Source organism: Danaus plexippus, chromosome 11 (assembly GCF_018135715.1).
Source record: "Danaus plexippus chromosome 11, MEX_DaPlex, whole genome shotgun sequence".
In the NCBI taxonomy this organism is placed as follows: domain Eukaryota; kingdom Metazoa; phylum Arthropoda; class Insecta; order Lepidoptera; family Nymphalidae; genus Danaus; species Danaus plexippus.
In genome coordinates, this window is record NC_083544.1 from 4496123 (window position 1) to 4519023 (window position 22901).

Here is a 22901-nt window from a genome sequence, read left to right on the forward strand (position 1 = left end):
AATATATATTAATAACATTGTCTACATTGAATATTTTGTTAGCTAAAGTAAATTTTTCATTGTGGGTGTATGGTGACGGTAAATAATTTAATTGTACTATTTATAATCAAATATATATAGTTTGAAAAATAAATATTTTGATACATACCGATATTAAATTAAATTTTATAAGTATCAGTTATTAAACAATATAAGTATTTGAAAAACTGTGCAGATAGCTTGATACGAATGTGATTTTTTTTCCTAATGGTTTTATTAACCTTACGCATATTTTACCAAATCCTGTGGCAAACGAGTCAAAATTTGTCCCATTTTATTTTCTGAATTTAATAATTATTTCGACGATTACAAATTGTTATATATTTCTGAGAAAATATCGGTTTACAATTGAACTAGTGAAAGAAATAAAAATAAGAATACACATTTTCAACGTAATATCAAAAAAAATAATGTGTTAGTTAGTGAGTGTCACAAACGTCAGAATTAAAAAAATACACCGATGTAAAATTCGCGCTCATTTCATTTATTTCGTAGTCACTATTTAAGCATATTTGATAAATCACCCTTAGCGAACTTAGACAAGCTTTGTGCACATACAGCTCAAGTCTCATTCCTATCTCAATAATGTGAATTGTTGCTTCCGATATAAATAAGTTCATGACACAATATAATTATTATCAATAACTCATCCTAAAAGAGTTATAAATAGATCGTACTAATGTTTATTTGTATAAATAAAGTAATATACTCATTGGTTAATGCATGAAGTTGTCGTGATTATATGAGAGGCGTTTGAATGGTTTTTAATCTATTATTTTATTGATCATGCTAAAAGGTGAGTGGCCGCCACCACGAAACCTTTTGCGGGGTTGTATAAAATATTACGATTAAAAAAAGGTTGCGCAGTGAGTTATATTACATTATTTGTTAAACAAAATAATAATCATATTTTGTTAAGGACGTGAAATTTGTGGAAGATAAATAGTGTGATATGTGTATTGTCATAAGATTAATCCTGTGACCCATATTTGTGAGGTGGCTAGGTCGTTAGCAGCCGGAACAGCCGTCATGTTAGTGTAGGCGTCGTGTGCCGACTGCCTGTCTGCCGAACATGCCGCACCTAAAACACTCGCTCGTTATGTCCGTGCACTCGCACCGCCTCCGTACCGGGTGACACAATTCCTGATACATCTAATAATGTGCTTGATAATATAATAGATAATATTGATAGAATTTTTTTTTGTGAATGTTTTGGTTGCAGAAGCATCTAGCGAGAGGATTAGGCCTATTGGGGATACCTCTATAAAAAAAGCGCACCTCGGGTTCTTACCTCTAAGGTGGTGTGGAAAAAGAACCAATGTACTTTTAGTCAGATCTCCTATTCTTGATTTTCGTTAAACGCCTTTTACCTTTTCTCTTATAAATTAATCAATAATTACGTTTATATAAAAAAGATGTTAATACCTGTAAATATACGTGTTAATTAATTCATTGAAATCAAACATGGTCCTTGATATTCAAGAAATAACCCAGCAATGAAAGGCCGTTCGAAACCAGATGAGTCGCCAAATTAGTTGATGCGTATGAACTTTGTCATTTTTATAAATAACATTTCTTATCATACACAGCAAGGACATGACACTGCTACGTACGTTTATATGTTATAATCTCTCGTTTTTATATCGTTTTGTTCAGAAAGTGATTGGCCAGATGTATGTAGCGCACAGCGCAACCAATTTATTTTTAATCAAATGCGACACATATGCGAACTTTTGAAATTGCAAGAAATAATTTTAGCGTAACCATGTCATGTTTTAAGATTTGAATAACGATTTTAAAGATCTTTAATAAAAATGTACGTGTTAAATATTTGGCATTATTCATGTTTTTTTAGCAAACAACTTACGTAATATTAAACAATTTGCATATCATATAATTTAATTCAAGATGTCATCATGTTTGTAGTAGGCAGAGCTATCCGCGTGTGCGTGTCTTTAGACGAGACGGTCTACCATTTGTAGCGATCGATTGTTTTGGCTGCTCGCATTCACCTTAATTGCTAGGAATCAAACCTCGCTTTACACACCCAGACTATCGAATCTTATCATCACTTATATGGACAACGTTATCATCCAATTTCAAAACGTTTTTTTTTTGTACATTAAATACAAAAAAATGTTCACTGCTCTTATTAATATAATTAATATACACTTAAAAAATATTTATACCGTTACAATAATTTATATATATTTCTAGTTGAATCTATATTTTAATCTAGTTAATTTTATTACATAAATCGCTCAAGTGATATTTACATATATCTAGTTTGACGGAAATTATGTTAAGTACACCGATAATAAAACTGTCTTTATTTACGTGCTAACTGGTGTTTGGAGTGCAAAAGACTATGGTATGTTAATATTATATAGTCCGGATATCTTAAGCCCACGCATACAGCATCCGCTGTTTATAAAAGAGCTGCAAACATCTATATATAGAAGCAACAGCTATCTAACGCGAATCTCGATTGCAGCTGTGCCCGCATGTTTCGACCACCCTTAGACATTGCAAAAATTTTATCCAATAACCGCATTACTATAATTACCTCCCTGCATTATTTTGAGTCAATCTTAGCTAGTCGTTCATTATTATAAGTTTCAGTTCGATTCTTCGTTTTGTATTTGATATTATAAACACTTATTTACATGAAAATCGCTAATATTGCGGATGAATGTATTTTTTAAGCGAAGCATAATTATTTTATAAAAGTAACACGGTCAGCAATATCGATAAACCTATTTGTAATATTTTCTGTTTAAAATAATTGTTTTGTACAGTTGAATTTTTTTGATCTGGTATTTTGCTTTCACAGAAGCAATTAACCTTTCAAACCCGACTGATAAAAAGAGATATAAATTTTACAATAAAATAATGTTTTACGTATTTTTTAAACGCTGTAGTGGTTCTTAATTACACTTCCAATTCTATCAGTCACACTCACAACTACAAAAGGTAACTTTCAGTGTCAATTCTAACTTCTTCGTGATCTGATTCGATGACGTCATCATTCTATTTTGAATACTTAAAACTTTAAAATCCTTTTATTTTCATCATCAGTTGAATTTAATACGGTAAAACCAGTAAAACCACGCATTGGTGCTGTAGTGATTAACAATGACAGCACTGAATACGGATCATAGTGTATAGGTCGGTGAGATCCAATTATTCTTTATAGTCGGTGACATAATTAATTATTGGTTGAGAATAATAATATAAAACCATTACAGGCAATTATATTACTCTTCTATAATAATAATATTGAATTTAAAATTATATAATTTTATAATTAGATATTTAATATATTATATATATCCTAATCAAAATAATGAAATACTATTGCACCAATAGGTTAGATTTATTTGAATACTTATGAGTTATGAGGCATTCTAGTCATATGTAAACCGGTGGTGGTTTGTCTTAGACATGAGTTGTTGCAATTCCATAAAAAACACTGAGTTACATAAACCTTATCATTTGTAAGTAAAATGTTATGACGTATACTTATGAATGAATGTGAGTATGTCTTAAGTGGTTTTAAATGTTGAAATGTTTTGAGTAAAGTGGTTACGGGTGTAAGGGCCTGTGCCCTAGGATGATGCATTTAAGTGTCAGGGTCCCCTCTGGGTATGGCTAAAGACTATAAGAGAAAAAGTGAAAATAAAACGAGGTACTGGATTTTATATTAACCACCGTCTCGCGACTTGATCTTTTGAGAATACAAAACGTAATTTATACTATATTTTGGATCATCATTTTATGATTCTTCCACTGAATAAACAACACTAGACACCTTGACAGTAGAGGTTGTTAACCGGGACATTAGACGGGGCGCAATTGAGGCCAGTGTGCGAGTGAGTTCAAGAGCAATTTAGGTTCCGTAGGTCAGTTCGCCGAAGGTAACCTTGACATTGACAACAATATTTCATATAATATTTCTTTCATATACAGGAATCTGTCAATTATGTGGCGGAAGTATAAACCATAAGCAGAAATCAACCATTAGTTATTTTATCGCTTCCTCGTGAATCGCTTCAGGTAAACGAACAGTACAATTATATTTCAAAAAAAGTTAGCAATTAATCTGTAGTAATTATTTATCTTCTAATCAACAGTATCTTAAATAACTTAAAACAATAATTAATTTATCTAAAGTAAAAAGATGTGTGAACGTGTGTTTAAAAAAAAATTGCCTAATGTGTTCCCCGCTTTACTTTAAAAACGTAGTGAACATAAAATTTTACAGCTGTCATTATGACCTTTTATAACAGTGCTCATGAGATGGGTAATATTATGTTGAAAATAGCACGTCGTAAGAACGTCGAGACGAATTTCCAGGAGCCAATACCGGGGTCAGACAGAAAAAAAGAAGTAATTTGTAAATTAAACGGACGAGACGCGAAGCTGCCGGTTAAGGTTTATGTTCGTCCTGCTTTTATTTAGGGATGTTATAGCTTTCGAGTATTATGAATAATTTAAATTGTTATCGAAAACGAGTTTTGTTATTGCTGGACATTTAAAAACAATAGATTTTTTACACATTCTGGAAGGTATCATGATGCTGATTGTATTAAGGTGACGGGGATTATAACACCTATTTCAGATATTTGATATTTTTTCAATCTTGTAGCATCCCTGTCAAACTGAAATAAAAAAAGAGGATGTCATGATAATGCGTGATCGCTGATTACAATATATTATGCACTTACAAGATGAATGCACTCAGGACGTCGATTTCAATTTGACCACATCCTCTTTTCTGAAGATATTTTTATTATTGCAAAGTGGGATAATTTGCTCATGACACTTCTTTTATAATAACATTAAAAATAATGTTGACACTTATGGCACGTTCCCACGTCCTTATTGTAAATGTGAATTGAACAACTTTGAACAAATACATGTTCTTTTTAGATGGTTTCGTTTTCATAGATTAACTAATAAAGGAATTGGGGCTGACTAGTAGTAATTGGCATTAGTTTTGTTGTATGGGAAATTATTTTTATGTTAGAGTAAAAAGATTCGGATACGGATAGCATTAGGTATTCATGAAGGATAGTGCATTGTTGTAGTGGTATCCATTGTGCATTGTTTGAGTATAGGACCAATAGAGTTTTTGGTAGTTTTTTTTGAAAATGATTCTAATTTTACTTTTAATATTTGGGTAATATACGAAGGATAAAACAATAATTTACACACATTTTTCTCTATTATTTAAACATTTTATCAGTACCTGCGTAAAATGATCTCGTTTAATATCTAGTATACCTATAAAATATAAATTTCGAAGTATTATTTTATTAATAAAATTTAGAAGACTGGACAATGTAGCTTTTTATTTTGTAATTATATTAGGTAAACAATACTTAGAATCTTTACCCAAACCAACTTTGATATAGGCAATTTACTCTGACTGTTTATAAGTCCCTCACGCAAAAAGAGGGATGTTATTCTCTAGACAATTGGTTTTGATTTTTTCTATTCACTGAACGGTGGTTTTTAAGTGTAAGAATAAACATTATCTTGAAATTTTGTCGTATAATTTTTTTGTTTTTTCACAATTAGGTAAATTTCCTTTACCATTCAAAATTTACTTAATATCAATAATATTTAGAGCATAATAAAATGTTTTATCGATATAAGTGGAATTCATAGTATAGGACAATTTTTTTTTTAGATTTTCGACCTTTGATATGTTTTTTCGAACTAACATAATCACACAATATTTGTGATTTCTTTCCTAGTCTGATTGTATTCCTTGTAACCCATGTTATATACTAGTATATGTTTGTATACACTAATCTACTGATTGTATAAGTACAATAAAGACATTAGCTTTTTAAATTAATGACACAAAGTGGTAGATAGTTACCTAAAGTCATTATTGAAACTATTTGTTATGTTGAGGATTGTAATTTGATTCGTTTGAGGAAGAAGTTAAAAAAATGTTGGTTTATGAAAGAACTTAAAAAATATTTTATTGGTTCGGCGGTTATTGAGATAAAGTCTATTTAATGGATTAAATTATTTCCTAGCTGCTTTTGCTAAATACTTATTACAGGACTCATGAATTTTTATTTTAGAAAGACTTAAACATTGATGTGGATAAATTTTATCAAAAGAAATAGCATTAGGTAAACCTGGTCTTTTCTTGATCCGAATTAAACTATAATACTTAATTTTTTTCAGTTGGTATAAATACAACTTACCGTTCTTTACATATTGTTAAAATTTTTGTATTAATCTAAAAATAGACTTAAGAGACGGATCCTGATGGAGATTCAGGATTGGCGGAGTGTATGAGAATTCGAATAGATATAAACGATCGTGTAAAAGCCATAAGATTTGAAAGGCATTAGTACTATACTTTAATATTATTTTCATATTTAAATTAAAAATATATATGTACAATTGCCCTAAGGTGTTTGTGATTATTTAGCGAAGAACGAATAATAAAATGTTTGACAGTTTCTTTAAATGACATTGAACGTCATAATTGACAATGACATTTTTTTATTCACGGTCAGTTCAATCAGGTTCATCACGTTAAATTTTTAGCCCTTATTTATATTTTATTTAGTTTTCTATCTTTCGCCCAGCACCACCTAATCACTCTTTTTTTAAAATGCTCTAAGACGTCTAAAATACCTACAACTATAAGAATACAATTATTTATATCAACTTATATAATAATTATCACAACAATTTATTTCTACAATTCTTCAAAAATGTTGGCTCGAGGAGTTTGTGTTCAAAACAGTGCAAAATCTTTAAGTTACTGTTACCATTGCTGCAAGTTATTGTCATCTCAAGCAAAATCAAATCAAAAACTAAGTGATAGCCCCTTGATAGTATATTCGCAAAAAGTGAATGATGGTGTGTTATCCAAGGATACTCACCAAGAAAAGGTGGTGCAACACTTGCAAGAGCTCTATCAAGAAGTTTCAGTGTTTCAACGACCTGTTATTCAACCTAAAATAGGTGAATCATTATTTAGTTTATTTAGAAAAAAGGAACCACAAAAAATTATTGCACCAAAAGGTCTTTACATTTATGGCAGTGTTGGTGGTGGGAAAACAATGTTAATGGACTTATTTTATGAGACAGTTCCAGTAAGTTTTAATATATCCTTGGTATTTTTTATAAAATAAATTTGCTACCATACTTAACAGTTAACAGAATACTCACAATCACAACATGAATCATATTAATATTAAAAAACTGATTATTACTAATTATTTTTTCAGATAAAAGAGAAGCTGAGGGTTCATTTTAACTCCTTCATGTTGAATATACATTCAAGGATACATGAACTCAAAATTAAATCGGGTAAAGGGGCTAGTTCTTTCAGAGATGAAGGTTCCAAACCCTTTGACCCCATTCCACCTGTGGCCGCTGATATTACTGCAGAATCCTGGTTAATATGTTTTGATGAGTTTCAAGTGAGTACTAATATATATACATTTAAAATGACTGCATAAAAGCTGCACCTTTATCAGCAATAAAAACAATATACATATATTTTAGTTTAAGCTAAATTTTTAAAATATATCCTGACTTATATACATGATTATAATAGGTGGCAGTTTAGAATCAAAATGTTAATGTAATGGAATTATTTTCGAATTTTGTTACTAATTTGTTTTATTGTATTTAGCCATACTTAGCTCAATTTACTTGTAAACATTATTTCATTAAATACTGTCCTGATGTGTATGTCATATTTTACAGGTAACAGATATAGGTGATGCTATGATATTAAAAAGATTATTCACTCAATTATTTGACAACGGCTGTGTGGTTGTCGCCACTAGTAACAGAAAGCCGGATGATTTATATAAAAATGGATTGCAAAGATCAAACTTCTTGCCGTTTATACCAATATTGAAATCACATTGTGATGTTATACAGCTGGACTCTGGTATTGATTATAGGTTGAGAGGATCTGGCAATAAATATGGAAAATATTTTCTGTGAGTATCATTTATATTGATAAACAACTATAAAGCAGATAACACACAGACAGCTATAGCTATATTCAGCCTCGTTTCAGTTTAATTGTTCATTAAAAGTTTTACTGTGAAAAGTTATATAATGGTTATTTTTTTTTAATGCTATGCCTTCATTTGCCGGCTGTCTGAAATCATGGAATATTCTGCCAATGTCATCATTTTTGTTTGATGCAACTTGAGTACTGTGTGGTTATTTTAAAACAAAAACTAATACTGATTTTGATTATTATTTCAGAAATAGTGAATTGACAGCTGACAATAATGGCATAAATACATTATTTAAGTTCCTTGCATCAAAGGAGACTGACACTGTGAGAGTTAGAGTAATTAATATAATGGGCAGGAATGTCAAATTTTCAAAGACCTGTGGTCAGGTGTTGGATTCAACGTTTGAAGAATTATGTGATAGGGTAATTTTCTTTTAAAATTAGTTTATATGTAAAAATAAAAAAATTCATTTAAAAGCAAAAGGTTGATTTTAAGATATTTAACCAAAAAAACTTAATAGTGAAAAAAATTCATTATAGTATTTTTATTATCTAAATTTATTTTCTTTCATTGGCTTTACATTTATTTACAGGGTTTGGAAAATAAAGGCAATGATTACTTTATAGATGTAGATTACTAATTATGTTAGAAATTTCTAAATTTAAACAATTACTGTATATTTACTATACAAGAGTTATAGTGTTAACTGTAAGGCTGTCTGATTATTTTACAGATGACTTGTATATTTATTATCTCCTTGGTAGTAGCATTACCTATGAAAAAAAATTAAATACTAAATTATAGGTAAAAATGTCTTTTGCATGTTTATTATTAAATGTAATGTATTGTTTTCCAGCCTTTAGGTGCCAGCGACTACCTCGTTATATCAAAAACTTTCCACACTGTGTTCATTAGAGATTTACCTCAATTGTCCATTGTGTTACATAGATCACAGATACGTAGGTTCATAACATTGATTGATACTCTGTATGACAATAGAGTGAGGGTAAGTACCGAGACAATAGTGTAATAACTGATTAATTTTATTATACAATAATTTTGTGATATATTTTGTATTAAAAATTATAATATTCATAAGTACTTAATAATTATTGAATACATAATAATTATTCAAGAAACCATACTCATTTGTGTTGGGTATTGTCAGAGATTTTTATAACATATATATATATATATATATATATATATAGAATAAAATAACAATTCTAATAAATGAATATATTATTTTTTATTATATTTTGTTTTATACTTTCAGGTTGTTATAGCTGCGGATTGTGAACCAAAGAATCTTTTCAAGTTGGATGATGTGAAAGACAGTATTGGTGATGCTGATAGGGCTTTGATGGATGATCTTAAAATCACTAAAGATTCGGTAAATATTTTTATCATATTTTTACATAATAATAAAGTAAATATTGTTCTCGAGATGGAGAGCCGCAGTATATTTATATAACAAAATTTAAATCAGAATTAGTATCATTTTTACTTTTATGTTTCATTGTTCTTTCTTTAATTTTGATGTTTTTCATAAAGTATAATTTTAAATTTAATTAATATAAAATCAAAATATCTGTTCTTAATTTGAATATATAGTTTAAAGTACTGAACCCTTATTAAACTTCCATTGTTAAGGATAACTGGAAGCTTTTGAGTGCTTTGATTCATATTAATCAAATTTACCAAGTACATAAATCAATATCAAATTTTAAATAAACCAAATATTTGTATTGTGTCATTATAGTATTTCATTTACTGTAAACAAGTAACCTTGCGATAAAGACAACCATTTTATTTTCTTAATAACATTTTACGTAACTCTTTAAATCCGGACTTCTCAAACTTATTTTGTTTACTGCCCACTTTGAGTATAAATCATTATTTAGTGACCCCATTGTTTCACCTACTGAAAAACCACAACTTATCCGAGTTAAATGAAGTTACAAATCACCCCGCAGGCCCCTACACAACGCGCCCATTTTTTTTCTGGGTCTCTTAAGGGGACGCCCTTTAGGCTTGTGGCGCTCACAAGAGAGCGTTATTTGATATTTCCCATTTTGGCCAAGGCTGCATTAAATATACATACAGAGAAATACTAACTGTTCTAAAACTGTATATTTCATAACATTCTAGGACGATGCAAAAGCCGCAATATTTACCGGTGAAGAAGAAATGTTTGCATGCGAACGGTGCCTGTCTAGAATTATGGAAATGCAAACTGATGAGTATTGGAAAAAATGGAGTAACGAAGTCAATTAATGACATTTAGTTTTGACAATCACAGTATGACTTATACGTAGACATGTTTTTTTATGTTCCATTTCGCGGATTCAATTTATATGACCATCGTAATGACGTGTAGTTAAAATTAAACTATTTATGTTTTATAATTTTAAAGGTCTAGTATTCAATGCGCACAAAAACATGAATTTTGATTGATATTTATAATTTAATATTGTGCAATAATAATAAACTAAAAACTTTTTGCTGTTAGTATTTTCAGTCGCTTGATACTAGGAAGAAATTAAAAATATACATATTTTTCAAGCGACTGTTGTTCAGTCGATTTGTTTCTAAATATTCTATACTTAGTGATATAAACGCTCAATTTCTCGTACAAATTCTTTACTGTTGTGTTTTGATAATACATGATATGTAAGTGAAAAATATCCGTTACCAATTTATATATTTTAATAAGATAACATTGTGCATTCATAATTTATTCAAAGTTCAAGTGCCTTTTTTGGATAATAATATTAAAATTGTTTTAATTGTGAGAATGTTAATGTCAATAAACAAAAATTAAAAGTATATATAATTAAATATCAGTTTGTTATCCTATATTCAAAAGATATGTGTACATATTGTTTTTATTTATTTGCTCCTAAGAGTTTATTTATTTTCATCACACAGATAATATAGATTTGTATATAGTTTATAATTATGTTATAACGATAAAATTAGTACAATAATGAAAATATAGTTTCAGTATTATTTAACATTCTCAATTATATTTGTGGCATGTTACTTATTTTTATATTTGTTTTTTTTTTATATCACATGCCGGCTGTTGAATGAAATTATTGTTAAAAAAAATTTATTGTTAATTTATATTTGAAATATAGATATTGTTTCAGGAATAATAAATGTGTTTTCGTTTCTTGTTCATCCACAAAAAATGTTAATACTATAAATTATATTTTTATATTAAGTGTATCAAGTAATAGTAAAGTTTGAATTATGGATTAAAAAATACATATATGGTATTGTAATAAATATGTTAAAAAGCAGCATATTTTAATATTTTAATTCAAACAGATAAAGAAGTTAGCCAATTTATGTGATGCTTTGTTTATTATCTATAGGGATATAACTTTCAAACAACACAATCAGGTAATGATCATAACTTTTATTATCTAGTCATACATATGGCTGTAGTACTCTTGATACACTTGTATGTATGTTTCCTTCTCTGCGGGAGTCATACGAGCGATGACGTCATCGTCTATACTAGTCAGAGCTACCGGCTTGCCGTTCACCAAAACGGTAGGGGCGTTGTCATCTGATTCGGAATCTTCGCTGTCCATTTCAGCTTGGAAAATATAATACCACATGGTCATACATAGTTTTAATAAATATTCATACAAAATATAAGTCGTTTTTGAGAAAAATCTCTTATAAACATACATACAAGTCAGCTCAAGAATAGTGTTATGCTTACCAACAGCTGCGATCTCGTCTTTAAGTTTATAGGGATCCTTTGACTCGTTGTCGCTCGAATCCGAGCTCTCAGGATCCGCTCCCTTTAAGGCATTCGCTGCGACGTTCCCTGGAATGATTTAAATTCACTTCAATATTTCGATTCTATTCAAGTGAAAACCATTTTAAATTTATATAAAGATTTAAAATTATTATTTATCCTTATAATCGTATAGATTGTCTAAACTCAAATGATAGCGGCCTACTTACATTTACATATTTAAAAAAATACACACAAAAATGCAAATCTGATTGGTCATTCAGTTGTTAGTTAGCCACAAACGTGGGAGGACGCATCGTTCGATCGAAAAAGTTTTATATTTTTTGTTAGAAAATTGAAGTTAACGACATTAACATTCGTATTATGATGTAATACAGTTATTTTTGTTTTTTTTTTGTATACCTGTATTTTGTTTCTCGTGTGCCAACAACACCGACATGATGTCATCTCCCTTCTCCTTGGCTGGTTGCTTGCCGGTTGATCGCTCGACCTCACCAGACACCAATGAAGACTCGCTCTGGGAATATTAATTTATAATATATAACTATTTAGTTAGATATTTATTTTATATAATTTAATACTACATACATATATATTGGGATTTATATTAATATTACGGATTTTTATACAAAATAGCGTCTAATACGATGACTGTTACATTTGTTGTCTGTTTGTGTAAGTTCACAGACAATCAATATAAAAAAATATAAATCATAAAATTTCTTACATTGAAAACCATTTAAACAAATACGGAGTTACAATTTTATTTAAATATTGTTGACGTTTAACAGAAGATATAAAAATAATCATTGACATACATAACGATATACGTATTTGTAACACTTAAGCAATGTCAAGCTCATATTAAAATTTAAAAATCGAATAAAAAATATTGAATACTAATCATTTTATAACATAGATGTTAGAAAGTAGGTTCGAATACTGATTCAGTTTACCAATTTTTTATTCTATATTATCTATGGATTTTATATGATATCCTGGTATTGTCTATGTTATTTTATTATTTATTATATATACGGTTACTTATAACATGACATAGTCCTTGGGCCCTTCAGCCCGAATTAAACCGTGTAGGTCCCATCGGGCCACCCGCGTGTCTCGGTGACGCTGTCAAAGCCATTAGGCCTAACAGCTACAGTCAAGTCGAAACTAAAAATGTTAAAAGACATTCAGTATGCACCTGTTCGCCGGTGGTGATGGTGCTCTCCACCATCCAGACGGGTCGCTCCTTGCGGGCGGCGGCGGTGTCCGTCCTGTCGCCGTCCCCGATGGTGATGTCCACTCTCGTCTCCTCCACCGCCAGACCCTGACTGCGGGTCGCCTCGCCCGACCACTCGCCACCACCAGGACGACTCGTCATATGCTTAGCGGTTAATCTGGAATTATACACAAATGTTATTTGAGAATTATTTACTTATCCAATTTTGAACTCTTTTTTTTTCTCTAGGCACACCGTGGTCTTATGTATGATTTGTGAATGACTTCGTTGTGCTTTTCAATTGTTTTAATGTTTTTTATCTTTAAGAGTTCTGTACATTAAAATATGATAAAGGACCATAGTACATATGGTAAGGAAGAATAATAAGTGTAATTGCTGAACTAATTAATATCGTATAAGTATTAAAAATATGCTACAAAAATACGGTTCTAGGTACTGACCCTCTGATGGTGTTGATATCGACAGGTTCGGGTTCCAATATCTCTGGAGCCAATTTAATGCCCTCGACCTCCCTCAGTAAGATGTAAAGCGTCTCTAACTGTTCGTTGAACTTCGCTAACAGCAACCTTGAATCTTTCTTCGGCAGTGCTGACTGGTCTTCCTCCACAACTTGGTTACAAAATGTACACCTGAACTCTTGGGTCATCATGTCGTAAAGTTGGTCAGCCTGTAAATTTAATTTCACATATATATATAACACGAACAATATCTTTTAAAGTAATGAGAAAATAAGAGAGCATTGTATGGTATAGATTAAAACACAAGAACACAACGTAACATTTTTTTCTTTAAGCACCAGTCAACAATATTAGGGCCTTTAAAAAAATATCATACATTTACTATAGAGGTTTTGTTTTTAGAGATCTGTTCTATGAAAGGAAAATTTTGCAACTGAAAAACTTTTCATAAGCACGAGAATGCATGGATTAACTAGTTCCCAGTCTACATAAATAATCATGCGAAGAGATTAGGTAATGCACGAAAAACTGGAGACTATCTGTGTTTAGTTTGGCGGGGCAAACTTGTGGTAAGGTTACAGAATCCATACCTCGAGGTCTGTAAATGTCTTCCCACAAGAAGGACATTTGAAGCTGGCGCGACTGGTGGCGTCTCTCTCCTCAGTTTCCATGCGTTTGCGCATCAAATCCAATTTGTATTTTACTACGTTCACGAACGTTTTGTAGTTTATAAAGTAGTAGTTCACTTTTTGTGCTTTACCATCCAAACCTTAAATTTGATAATGTTTTGTTTAATTCTTTGTCGGTTTAAATATAATTATATCTATTTCACATACTTACCAGTTTCCATTTTAAGCCTTACTTGTATGAACTTGTCATTTTTTAGTGTAGCTATTCGAGCCCTCAACATTTTTCTTTCAAACTTTAACAGTTCACAGATATCATCTTCCTTCATACCTTGAATATAAATTAAAAATATAAAGATAGAATTGAATAAAAAAAAAGTTGCTTCAAGCGGAGACCTTCAAACAAGTTGCAGTCATTGCTAAGCGGTTGTAATTATCAAGACAAAAACGTTAATTATTCATTTTAATTACAATTTTTTTATCCTAACTTACAAGGGTTCCGAACCAACATGTCCACGATCAAAGCATCTTCGATGGTGTAAAAACCTCTCACCACCAGCCTTGCCAATTGCTTCAAGCTGCTTGGCACCTCAGTCACCAAGCGTTCCTCAGTCATACCTAGCTAAATATACACATATGAATAGTTTAGTTTGCCTTAACCTATTTATTTTCAATAATCTTCGATACTACTTTGTTTGAATACAATCTTGAGCATTTTTACGCCTTATGAATTGGACTAATATGACGGACCCGGCACCCCAACGATGAATCTCTCAAGTGAGTGAGGTGAGGTGAGTCTCATTGTAATCTATTTGTTTTATTTATACAATAACATGTATATTTTATTATGTAGTAGTGTTTTTTAAACGACTTCAAATAGTTGGAGGTTCTCTATTGGTCTATTTTTCTGTTTATAGATCATGAGAAGATTGTTGGTGTTGATAACAAAAAAAAAAATGATTTTTTTATAAAATAAACTTAGGATAGAAAAATACAACTCAAATACGTCAAATAATAAGAAAGGTTCATTATCGCCTAAGCGATAACTACCTAATGTTTCACAATCAATAGTTGTCATATTTTAAGATGAATCACGCGATAACGCTTTCTGAGTATAACAACGATTACAGAAAGATAAAATATTCAAACTAGAATTGAAACTAATATACTAAAAAATAAAAATTATATATAAATACGTGAACGCGATATATAAATCTACGTTTAAAGAACGTTCCAGTGAATAAACATTGCAAGTTCAACCAACTCTCGCTTCCCTATTTCATATCGTATAACAAAACGAGCAAGTCCAACGCTATTTGCTGTCTAAGGGGTGAACTGCACAATGGGCTTTTGTTATTAGACTCGTTAACAACTTTGTAAGACGTATTGTACTTATGCGGCAACAAGACACGAGATATATTCTGATGCATCGATCTAGAAAGTGTCTCGAATCAAATTGAAATTAGAACACGTTTTAAAATCGAATCATTTATTCTTAACGACAATAAGTAACACAAATTAATAAATTAAATTTATAATGCGTCACAAAAATACATGTTACAAATTATTGAGTACAAAAATTATTAATACACTTAGAAATTAGTGCAAACATTACAATTATAAATTTTTATTTGGCAGTGAAATAAATTGTCTAATAATATGGATGGCTTCATATCGATTTTAGATACTTTCGACACTTTTTCAGTGAAATAATATCCGATGCACATTTATAAAGAAAGGGACCTTTTGAATTAAGAAGACAAACTGTTTAATAATTTGAGTGTTTATACCTTGCTTATAATTTTGGTATTAAAAGGTCTGTTAGAAAAAAATATTGTCTCTTAATCATTATATATAGCTTACATAAAGTAAGTACATTTGTTTCTTTTGATTGTCTTGGCACATGTTCTATTATTTATTAAGCAAAATTAAAATTTTAATTAACATAGCAGCCATCATTAACTTTAAAAACAATTATAAAAAACTATGCACTATAAAAAAGCAAAGTAAAGCCATATTGTTAGTATTAAAACATAAAATATATCTGTAAACTTATAATAATACTTGAACTACATAAAAAGGAACAATTTAAAAAAAATCAGTCTTTATAACTGCTGATTATTAAAATATCTACACTATATAATTACAAAATCTTAAAACAAATGGGGTATAAACTAGGTTATGGTCCGATTAGGCATTACGAGCAATATTTTTAAGGATTTAGCAGTGCAAAATATCTCTGAAACTATATTCTATGATGTATCAACTGTACTAATTCATTCACTCAAGTTCAATGTTTGAACTATCACATTTCGTAACATTTTTATAGATAGTCAAAATTCACACAATAAATACTTAACATTTAAGATTCCATACAATTTATGAAGGGTCTACCTACATTATTTACATCTAAGGGTAAGACATTACATATAATGATAGGTAAAATAATTCCATCATTTAAAAATTTCAATTCTCTTACACTTAATCCTCTTATAAAAAAAAATCAAATCAATTAGAATGTGTTCTTTCAAGTATCATTTGTATATTGTCAATTGTTTGGTATATCACTCTAAAGTTTGGACGATCGCTAGGATGGTGGTTCCAGCACTGTTTCATTAAATCATAAACACATCTAGGTGTGTTATCTGGACATGCGAGACAGTTGCCATCTTTAAGAAATCTGACCACTTCCTCATGTGTCATACCAAAATATGGTTGGAGGGCAAAAGAAAAAATTTCCCAAAGACATACACCATATGCCCAGACATCAGATTCTAAAGTATATTTGTTGTACAATATACTTTCTAAAGGCATCCATCTAACAGGGATTGCATCGTGCTCATCACCTTTATAATAATCTTGCAAATATATCTTGTGTGATAAACCAAAATCAGCAATTTTTACAACCATATCATCATTAATAAGACAATTTCTAGTAGCTAAATCACGGTGAACAAATTTTCTATCTGAGAGGTATACCATACCAGAAGCGATTTGCCTTGCAATATGCAAGAGGTCTAAGTGGCTAAGTGGGGCAACGAGAAGTCTCAAATCCTCTCTATTTTCGACAGCTGGTGGATAATTTGGCGCCATACTGCAAGCTCTTAGATACTCATTTAAATCACCCTTACCCATAAATTCAAATAATAAACACATAGGACGTCCTATAGCACATACACCTAATAATTTGACAATATTTGGATGGTCAAAGTCTGCTAATAAGCAAGCCTCTCGTTCAAAATCTAATTGTAAGTCATGTGAAGCCTCATCTTTGAGCATTTTAACAGCGACTAGAGTAAATTCCTCTTCTGGAACTAAGCCTGGTGCTTTTGCTTGAAACACTCTACCAAAAGCACCTTGACCTAAATCACGAATATAAATAATGTTATTCCTTGGAAATTCCAATTTTTCTAACTTGGGGTTTAATTGTGCACCAGTGGTGTGATAAGCAAGGTTACTAGGAAGTTTATCTAAGTCAATGTCAACATTTTGCAAGTTTCTGCGATTTGATATATTACACTTTGAATAATGACTCTTCAGAAAGTAATGGCAAAGGAGTGCTATTGATGCTATGCCCAGAATGCATCCGAGGCCTCCTACAGACAATAGTAACACAAATTTTGGTGTAAAATAATTTTCCATAATAATTGGTCCATTGACATCATCTAATTCCTCTGTAGAATTGGCACACATTGGAATGTCACAAACTTCCCATCTAACATTTGGATCCATTGTATAGCACCAAGGTTTACGCTCTTCGCCACCAGCATTTCTACAAAAATTTGTGGAATTCTGAACCTCTGGAAACACTAATGGTGGCCTCGCATGTTGATGAGGTTGCTGGGATTCCCAAGCTTGGCAAGTAAGACCCGTTTCAGTAACATTAACTGTGCCCTGATAGTACCGACCACTGCCATGAATACATGTTGTTGTTACCTGACTATAGTCCATATCTGTGATTCCTGCATTGTTACAAGTTACGTGAGGACCTTTACCAGAGAATTTTGGAAGTTTTTCACACTCTGGAAATCTGAAATGACCTCGAGATTCAAAATATACACCACGATTTTTTTGTTCTTCTATTACGATCCAATCTTTGTAACAGAACTGCATTTTAACAGCCATGCAGTCTTCATAACAGAGAGGCAAAGCAAAATCACCAATTCCATCTTTATTGACGCACTTTGGAAATGCATAAGAGCATAAAAGCTTTTCAGCTTTACTGCGGCAAGGCTCTTTCAAGGCTGATATCATTTCTTTCCATAAACCTGTTGTAATTTTCTCATTTTCAAGACCTCCAGTATGGTTAAACCATACAAATCCAGTTAAATAATGTTTACATATTTGTCCATTGTATGGGCCACAATATAGATGCACAGATTTAATTGATAGAAGCACAATTATAACTTTATAATACACGTTCATCGTTATAAAAGAGTTAATGTTTCGTTGTATAAAATATAAAATCGTTGCATTTTAATTTACGGCTATTTACAAAACGCTGAAAACATAATATTCAGCACACAATGGCGGAAGCATTATTTATTATTGATTTTATCAAAATCTTCACGTCTACTTCCTACTACACCGCACAGTAGAGAAATACAAGTTAGTCAAGAACGAACTAGTACGGAAAGTCTGAAAAAGTATCGATATTATTACCAGTAGTAAAAAACACAAAAAGAAAAAGACCAAACTAAAGCTTAGTTGGAAGCGAAAAAAGAAACAAAAAATTCAATACACACACTGTATATTCACCCAAAGTATTAAAGTGTTTAACCAAATAATTAAACGAATTATGTTTTCTTATAAGTATTAATATTGATACTTTATTTTTGTGATGACAACATTTTTTTATTAATATGTTGGTAGCAGTTCAGTGTAATGCTATGTCACTGTCAATATAAAACATCAAAATATTCCTTGAACGAAACATAAATTGAGTTCATACTTAATATAAAAGGTTTACCTTTGAATGGCTGCAATTGAGAAGGTCAAGGTCGTCGTTCTGGGCGATTCTGGTAAAGTAGCCTTCATTAAGTCTTATTTTTCACAGTATTTACTTAATTCACAATAATTTTTATAGGGTTCCCTAAATTACACACAAACTATCAATTGCCAACATGTTTGTGGCCATGACAGCTCTCTTGCAGGTTAGACAATATAACATCTTGCGAAATGGCGGGAAAACTTATTCAACATTGCTCACTTTCAAAATAATAATACATTAACAGATTTTTTTTTCAGTTTAGTTATATTTGAATGGTTGGTTTTAGCACATTTTTCTCCATATAAACAATATCAAAAATGTTAAAATAAACAATATAAAAAATGTTGATAAAAATCCGTCTTTTAAAGTGTAAAGATATTAAAAATCTAAGCCGTGAAATTTCTTGTTAGTTTCAACTCTGTGAAGGTACTCGGTATGACGTATTTGTTTATCTCAACCCGAAGAGCATAAAAGAAGTGTGAATAGCATTTTGCTTGAAGTAAGTTGCTTCATAAAATATAAAATTATGATTGACAAAAAGCGATAGAGTAATCGATGTATTGTGGCAAATGTAGAGGACTGTTTCACATTACGATAATTGAAAGTTGACAGTGTCCGGCTATATACTGTAAACAGTAGTACAAAATCCTCTTAATTGCCGCTAGCGATTTCAAACGGTGAGATATGAAAGGACAATTTTTTTGTGAAGAGATATTACCATAATAATATATATGTTCAAGTTAATTTTGTAAACATAAACAATTTTTTTTATGAGAAGACATGGGCTTACGCTCTTTTTAAAATTACCACGTTCTGAAGCATTCGAGATTGTGGTAAATAGTATTTGAATGGTATCTATATATACCCTAGTCTCTGACAAATCAAGGTGCACCAGTTGGTTAGTTCCAAGTGTCTTTATAATATTTATGCGTTTCTTTTAGAGTTCTGTATTTGATATACGGAACTATAAAAGCGAATGTTCATTAAAATAAAAAAAAAAACCACTCATGAATAGATTAAATCTATTGTTTGGTACCTCTGTCTATTGTCTGTAGGAGCGACGCTGTATTTTTTTTTGCCTTATGGTAATTAATGCATAACGTAATCTTTTAAGGAGTCGGCAAGACTTCACTCACTTACTTAGTCGCACATAACAAGCCGTTGCTGTCGCCCGGATGGACGGTCGGGTGTTCCGTGGAAGTGAAGCTCCACAAGTACAAGGAAGGTACTCAAGCACAAAATACATTTTTCGTAGAGCTCTGGGATGTAGGCGGTTCTAACAACCATAGGAACACTAGGAATGTGTTCTATCAGCCAACACACGGTAGGTTGATTGGACCTTATAATTACATATTACATTTATTTAAAGTTTTAATATAGACCTTCTTCGTCTATAGGTATAATTTTGGTTCACGATCTCACAAATAGGAAAAGTCAGTTAAATTTACAAAAATGGTTGTCGGAGATACTAAACCAAGATGGTACCAATCCAAATTATCAACACGTGGACGTGGATCCAGAACAATTTCTAGGGTCTACACAAGTAAGTTATTGATGTTCGATTTTTCTTAATCTTTATGAGTTCAAATGAAAAAAGAAGAAGAATATTATTCCTCAAAAACAGTTTAAAACATCCTAATTGGATAATGAGATCTAAGATTTTCGCGAGTATTCATTTAAATGAAACTAGTATTTTTCGGATTTACTACGCGGATTTTATTATTTAAAAACTACATAATCCCGACGTTTCGGTTACTTTGCAGCAACCGTGATCACGGGCAGACGAGGTGTGTTTAAATAATAAAATCCGCGTAGTAAATCCGAAAAATACTAGTTTCATTTATCCTAATTGGATAGCCAATATAATTTCCTTACACCCTAGGCTCGCAATTATTCATGCACGTGGAGGAACATATAAGAATTCAAAATCGAAATTTCCAGATTCCCATTCTAGTTATAGGGACCAAATACGATTTGGCTGAAGAGAAGCAACGAAAAAATCAGTACCGAAGACTGGCTAGCAGTATCGCGGAACAGTGCGGCGCTGACGAAATATTCGTTACCTGCCATCAAGCAAGGTATTGTGCCATCAAATACCAAAATATTTCGTTCCAGTGTTATTTTCATCCTCACGTTTCCTAACCTTTTAATTTTCAGCATTTGAGTTACAGCCAAAAAAATTTTGGCTTAAATTTTAGGGTGAATTCGTATCGTAAACATTGTATTTTGTAGAGACTAAGTATTATTTCAGGTCACTCGCTCCGGGGACCAGCAACTCTGTGAAATTAACAAGGTTCTTTGATAAGGTAGGAGAGAAATAACTATACTAGTTATTAGGATAGACTATTAACTTTTTTCATATTATTATTTTTTTGACAACATGATTTCGAACTATTTTTGAATATTAAAATTTTTTTGTTTGCTACAATACAAAAAATTCCTTAAATTTTTTGTTAAATTTCTATTGCATCAAGAATATTCTTTTTTCTGTACGTACCAATAGATGGACTGTTTGATTGACTGTGTGTTGAAGTATAAAAAGTGTTGCAATATAAAAAAATAACCAAAATTGTTAAAAGCACTTAAAATCCTTTATACAACTTTATTTTATATTCCATCATCATATAGAAGTGAAAGTAGCATTTTATATATATTTTTTTACTTTATATTTTTCTTCTGGTACATATTAGTTATAACCTCTTTACTTTTGTACCATAGAGAACGAAGATTGTTTTTCTTTCATCACATTACCAGTAGTGGAATTGAATAAGATTTTTCACATAAAGGAATATAATTATTAAACCAGGTAATAGAGCGTCGTTACTATGCGACTCAGTTTCCTGACAAACGTCGTTTGATTCCACCCCACGTATTATCAACACCGGTTTCGACGAACAAGAACACGCATTACCTCAGTCCGAGGTTCTATCACATGGATTGATTCAAAATCATTATGAAACGTTAAAAAAATATTCTTGTATAATAAAATTATTTAATCTGTGCTTTGTATTATTATAGCCTAAGTAGATCTATTTGTTTGACGTTTAAAATTTACCTAAATAACTTTTATGCTTGCAACTTACAACAGTGTGCGTACTTTGTCGACCGTTTTTATTATTAACCTTAACACACTACTACCAGTCGCCAAAGAGGATTTAACTGCAATTAAGTAAATAATAGTTGGACTTTTACCAGGCGTAACGGTAAAAATAATTATAATTGAAATATGTATTACAACTTGTAATTGATAAAATGCAAACACAAAACCTTTGCATATATATAGAAATGAATGTAATGGTAAATACGTTACTTTATCCCAATTTAATAATTCGGCCTTCAAGCTTCCAACTCAACCCAGTTCACGTAGCGGTATAAATGAAGCAAGTGGTTTTGTTAACTTCAAACTAATTTCAGAGAGAGCATAAAAACGATCTTGGAATGTCGAAAATTCTCGGAGAATACTTCTTATATTTTCCTAATATAATTCGATACCTATCTACTATAATCTTTACTTCTCATATAAAAGTGTCAACATTTAAATTTTAATGTGATTGAAAGACAGAAGCTAATATAAGCATAAAATCTTCATGATCGTTGAAAGGTCAACGAAAGGAGATACATTTTGATTTAGGTTTTTGAAAGAAATAGATGTAACAGTAATTGTTGTGACTTAGATATTTATATGACACCTCTTTGACATTAAAGGAATAAAATGAGCTGTAGGAAAAACTGCCACAGATATAGAAAGGAGT

The 22901-nt window shown here is 31.0% G+C and overlaps 4 protein-coding genes across 5 annotated transcripts; 2 read left to right on the forward strand and 2 right to left on the reverse strand.

Moving 5' to 3' along the window:
* Window positions 1-6560: 6560 nt before the first annotated feature.
* On the forward strand, window positions 6561-11222 carry LOC116765908 (putative ATPase N2B). The gene is made up of 7 exons (XM_032655545.2): window positions 6561-7169; window positions 7305-7499; window positions 7789-8030; window positions 8305-8479; window positions 8914-9063; window positions 9334-9450; window positions 10209-11222. The coding sequence occupies exons 1-7, from the start codon at window positions 6786-6788 to the stop codon at window positions 10332-10334; spliced, it is 1389 nt and encodes a 462-aa protein (XP_032511436.1). The 5' UTR covers window positions 6561-6785; the 3' UTR covers window positions 10335-11222.
* A 242-nt stretch (window positions 11223-11464) lies between these two features.
* On the reverse strand, window positions 11465-19299 carry LOC116765564 (general transcription factor IIE subunit 1). 2 transcript variants are annotated; one of them, XM_032655077.2, is made up of 9 exons: window positions 19129-19299; window positions 14652-14777; window positions 14374-14490; window positions 14124-14302; window positions 13516-13742; window positions 13037-13232; window positions 12238-12352; window positions 11797-11904; window positions 11465-11667 (listed from the first exon to the last, which is right to left on the reverse strand). In XM_032655077.2, the coding sequence occupies exons 2-9, from the start codon at window positions 14773-14775 to the stop codon at window positions 11492-11494; spliced, it is 1242 nt and encodes a 413-aa protein (XP_032510968.1). In that variant the 5' UTR covers window positions 14776-14777; window positions 19129-19299; the 3' UTR covers window positions 11465-11491. The 2 variants fall into 2 exon arrangements, with proteins under 2 accessions (XP_032510968.1, XP_032510967.1); XM_032655076.2 differs by having other exon boundaries at window positions 14652-14781.
* On the reverse strand, window positions 15632-18846 carry LOC116765563 (tyrosine-protein kinase transmembrane receptor Ror2). Its single transcript, XM_032655075.2, has one exon. It carries the CDS (start codon window positions 18582-18584, stop codon window positions 16668-16670), a length of 1917 nt encoding a protein of 638 aa, XP_032510966.1. The 5' UTR covers window positions 18585-18846; the 3' UTR covers window positions 15632-16667.
* On the forward strand, window positions 19023-22149 carry LOC116765565 (rab-like protein 3). Its single transcript, XM_032655078.2, has 6 exons — window positions 19023-19180; window positions 20264-20473; window positions 20547-20692; window positions 21091-21227; window positions 21401-21455; window positions 21956-22149. The coding sequence occupies exons 1-6, from the start codon at window positions 19135-19137 to the stop codon at window positions 22088-22090; spliced, it is 729 nt and encodes a 242-aa protein (XP_032510969.1). The 5' UTR covers window positions 19023-19134; the 3' UTR covers window positions 22091-22149.
* Window positions 22150-22901: the final 752 nt, after the last annotated feature.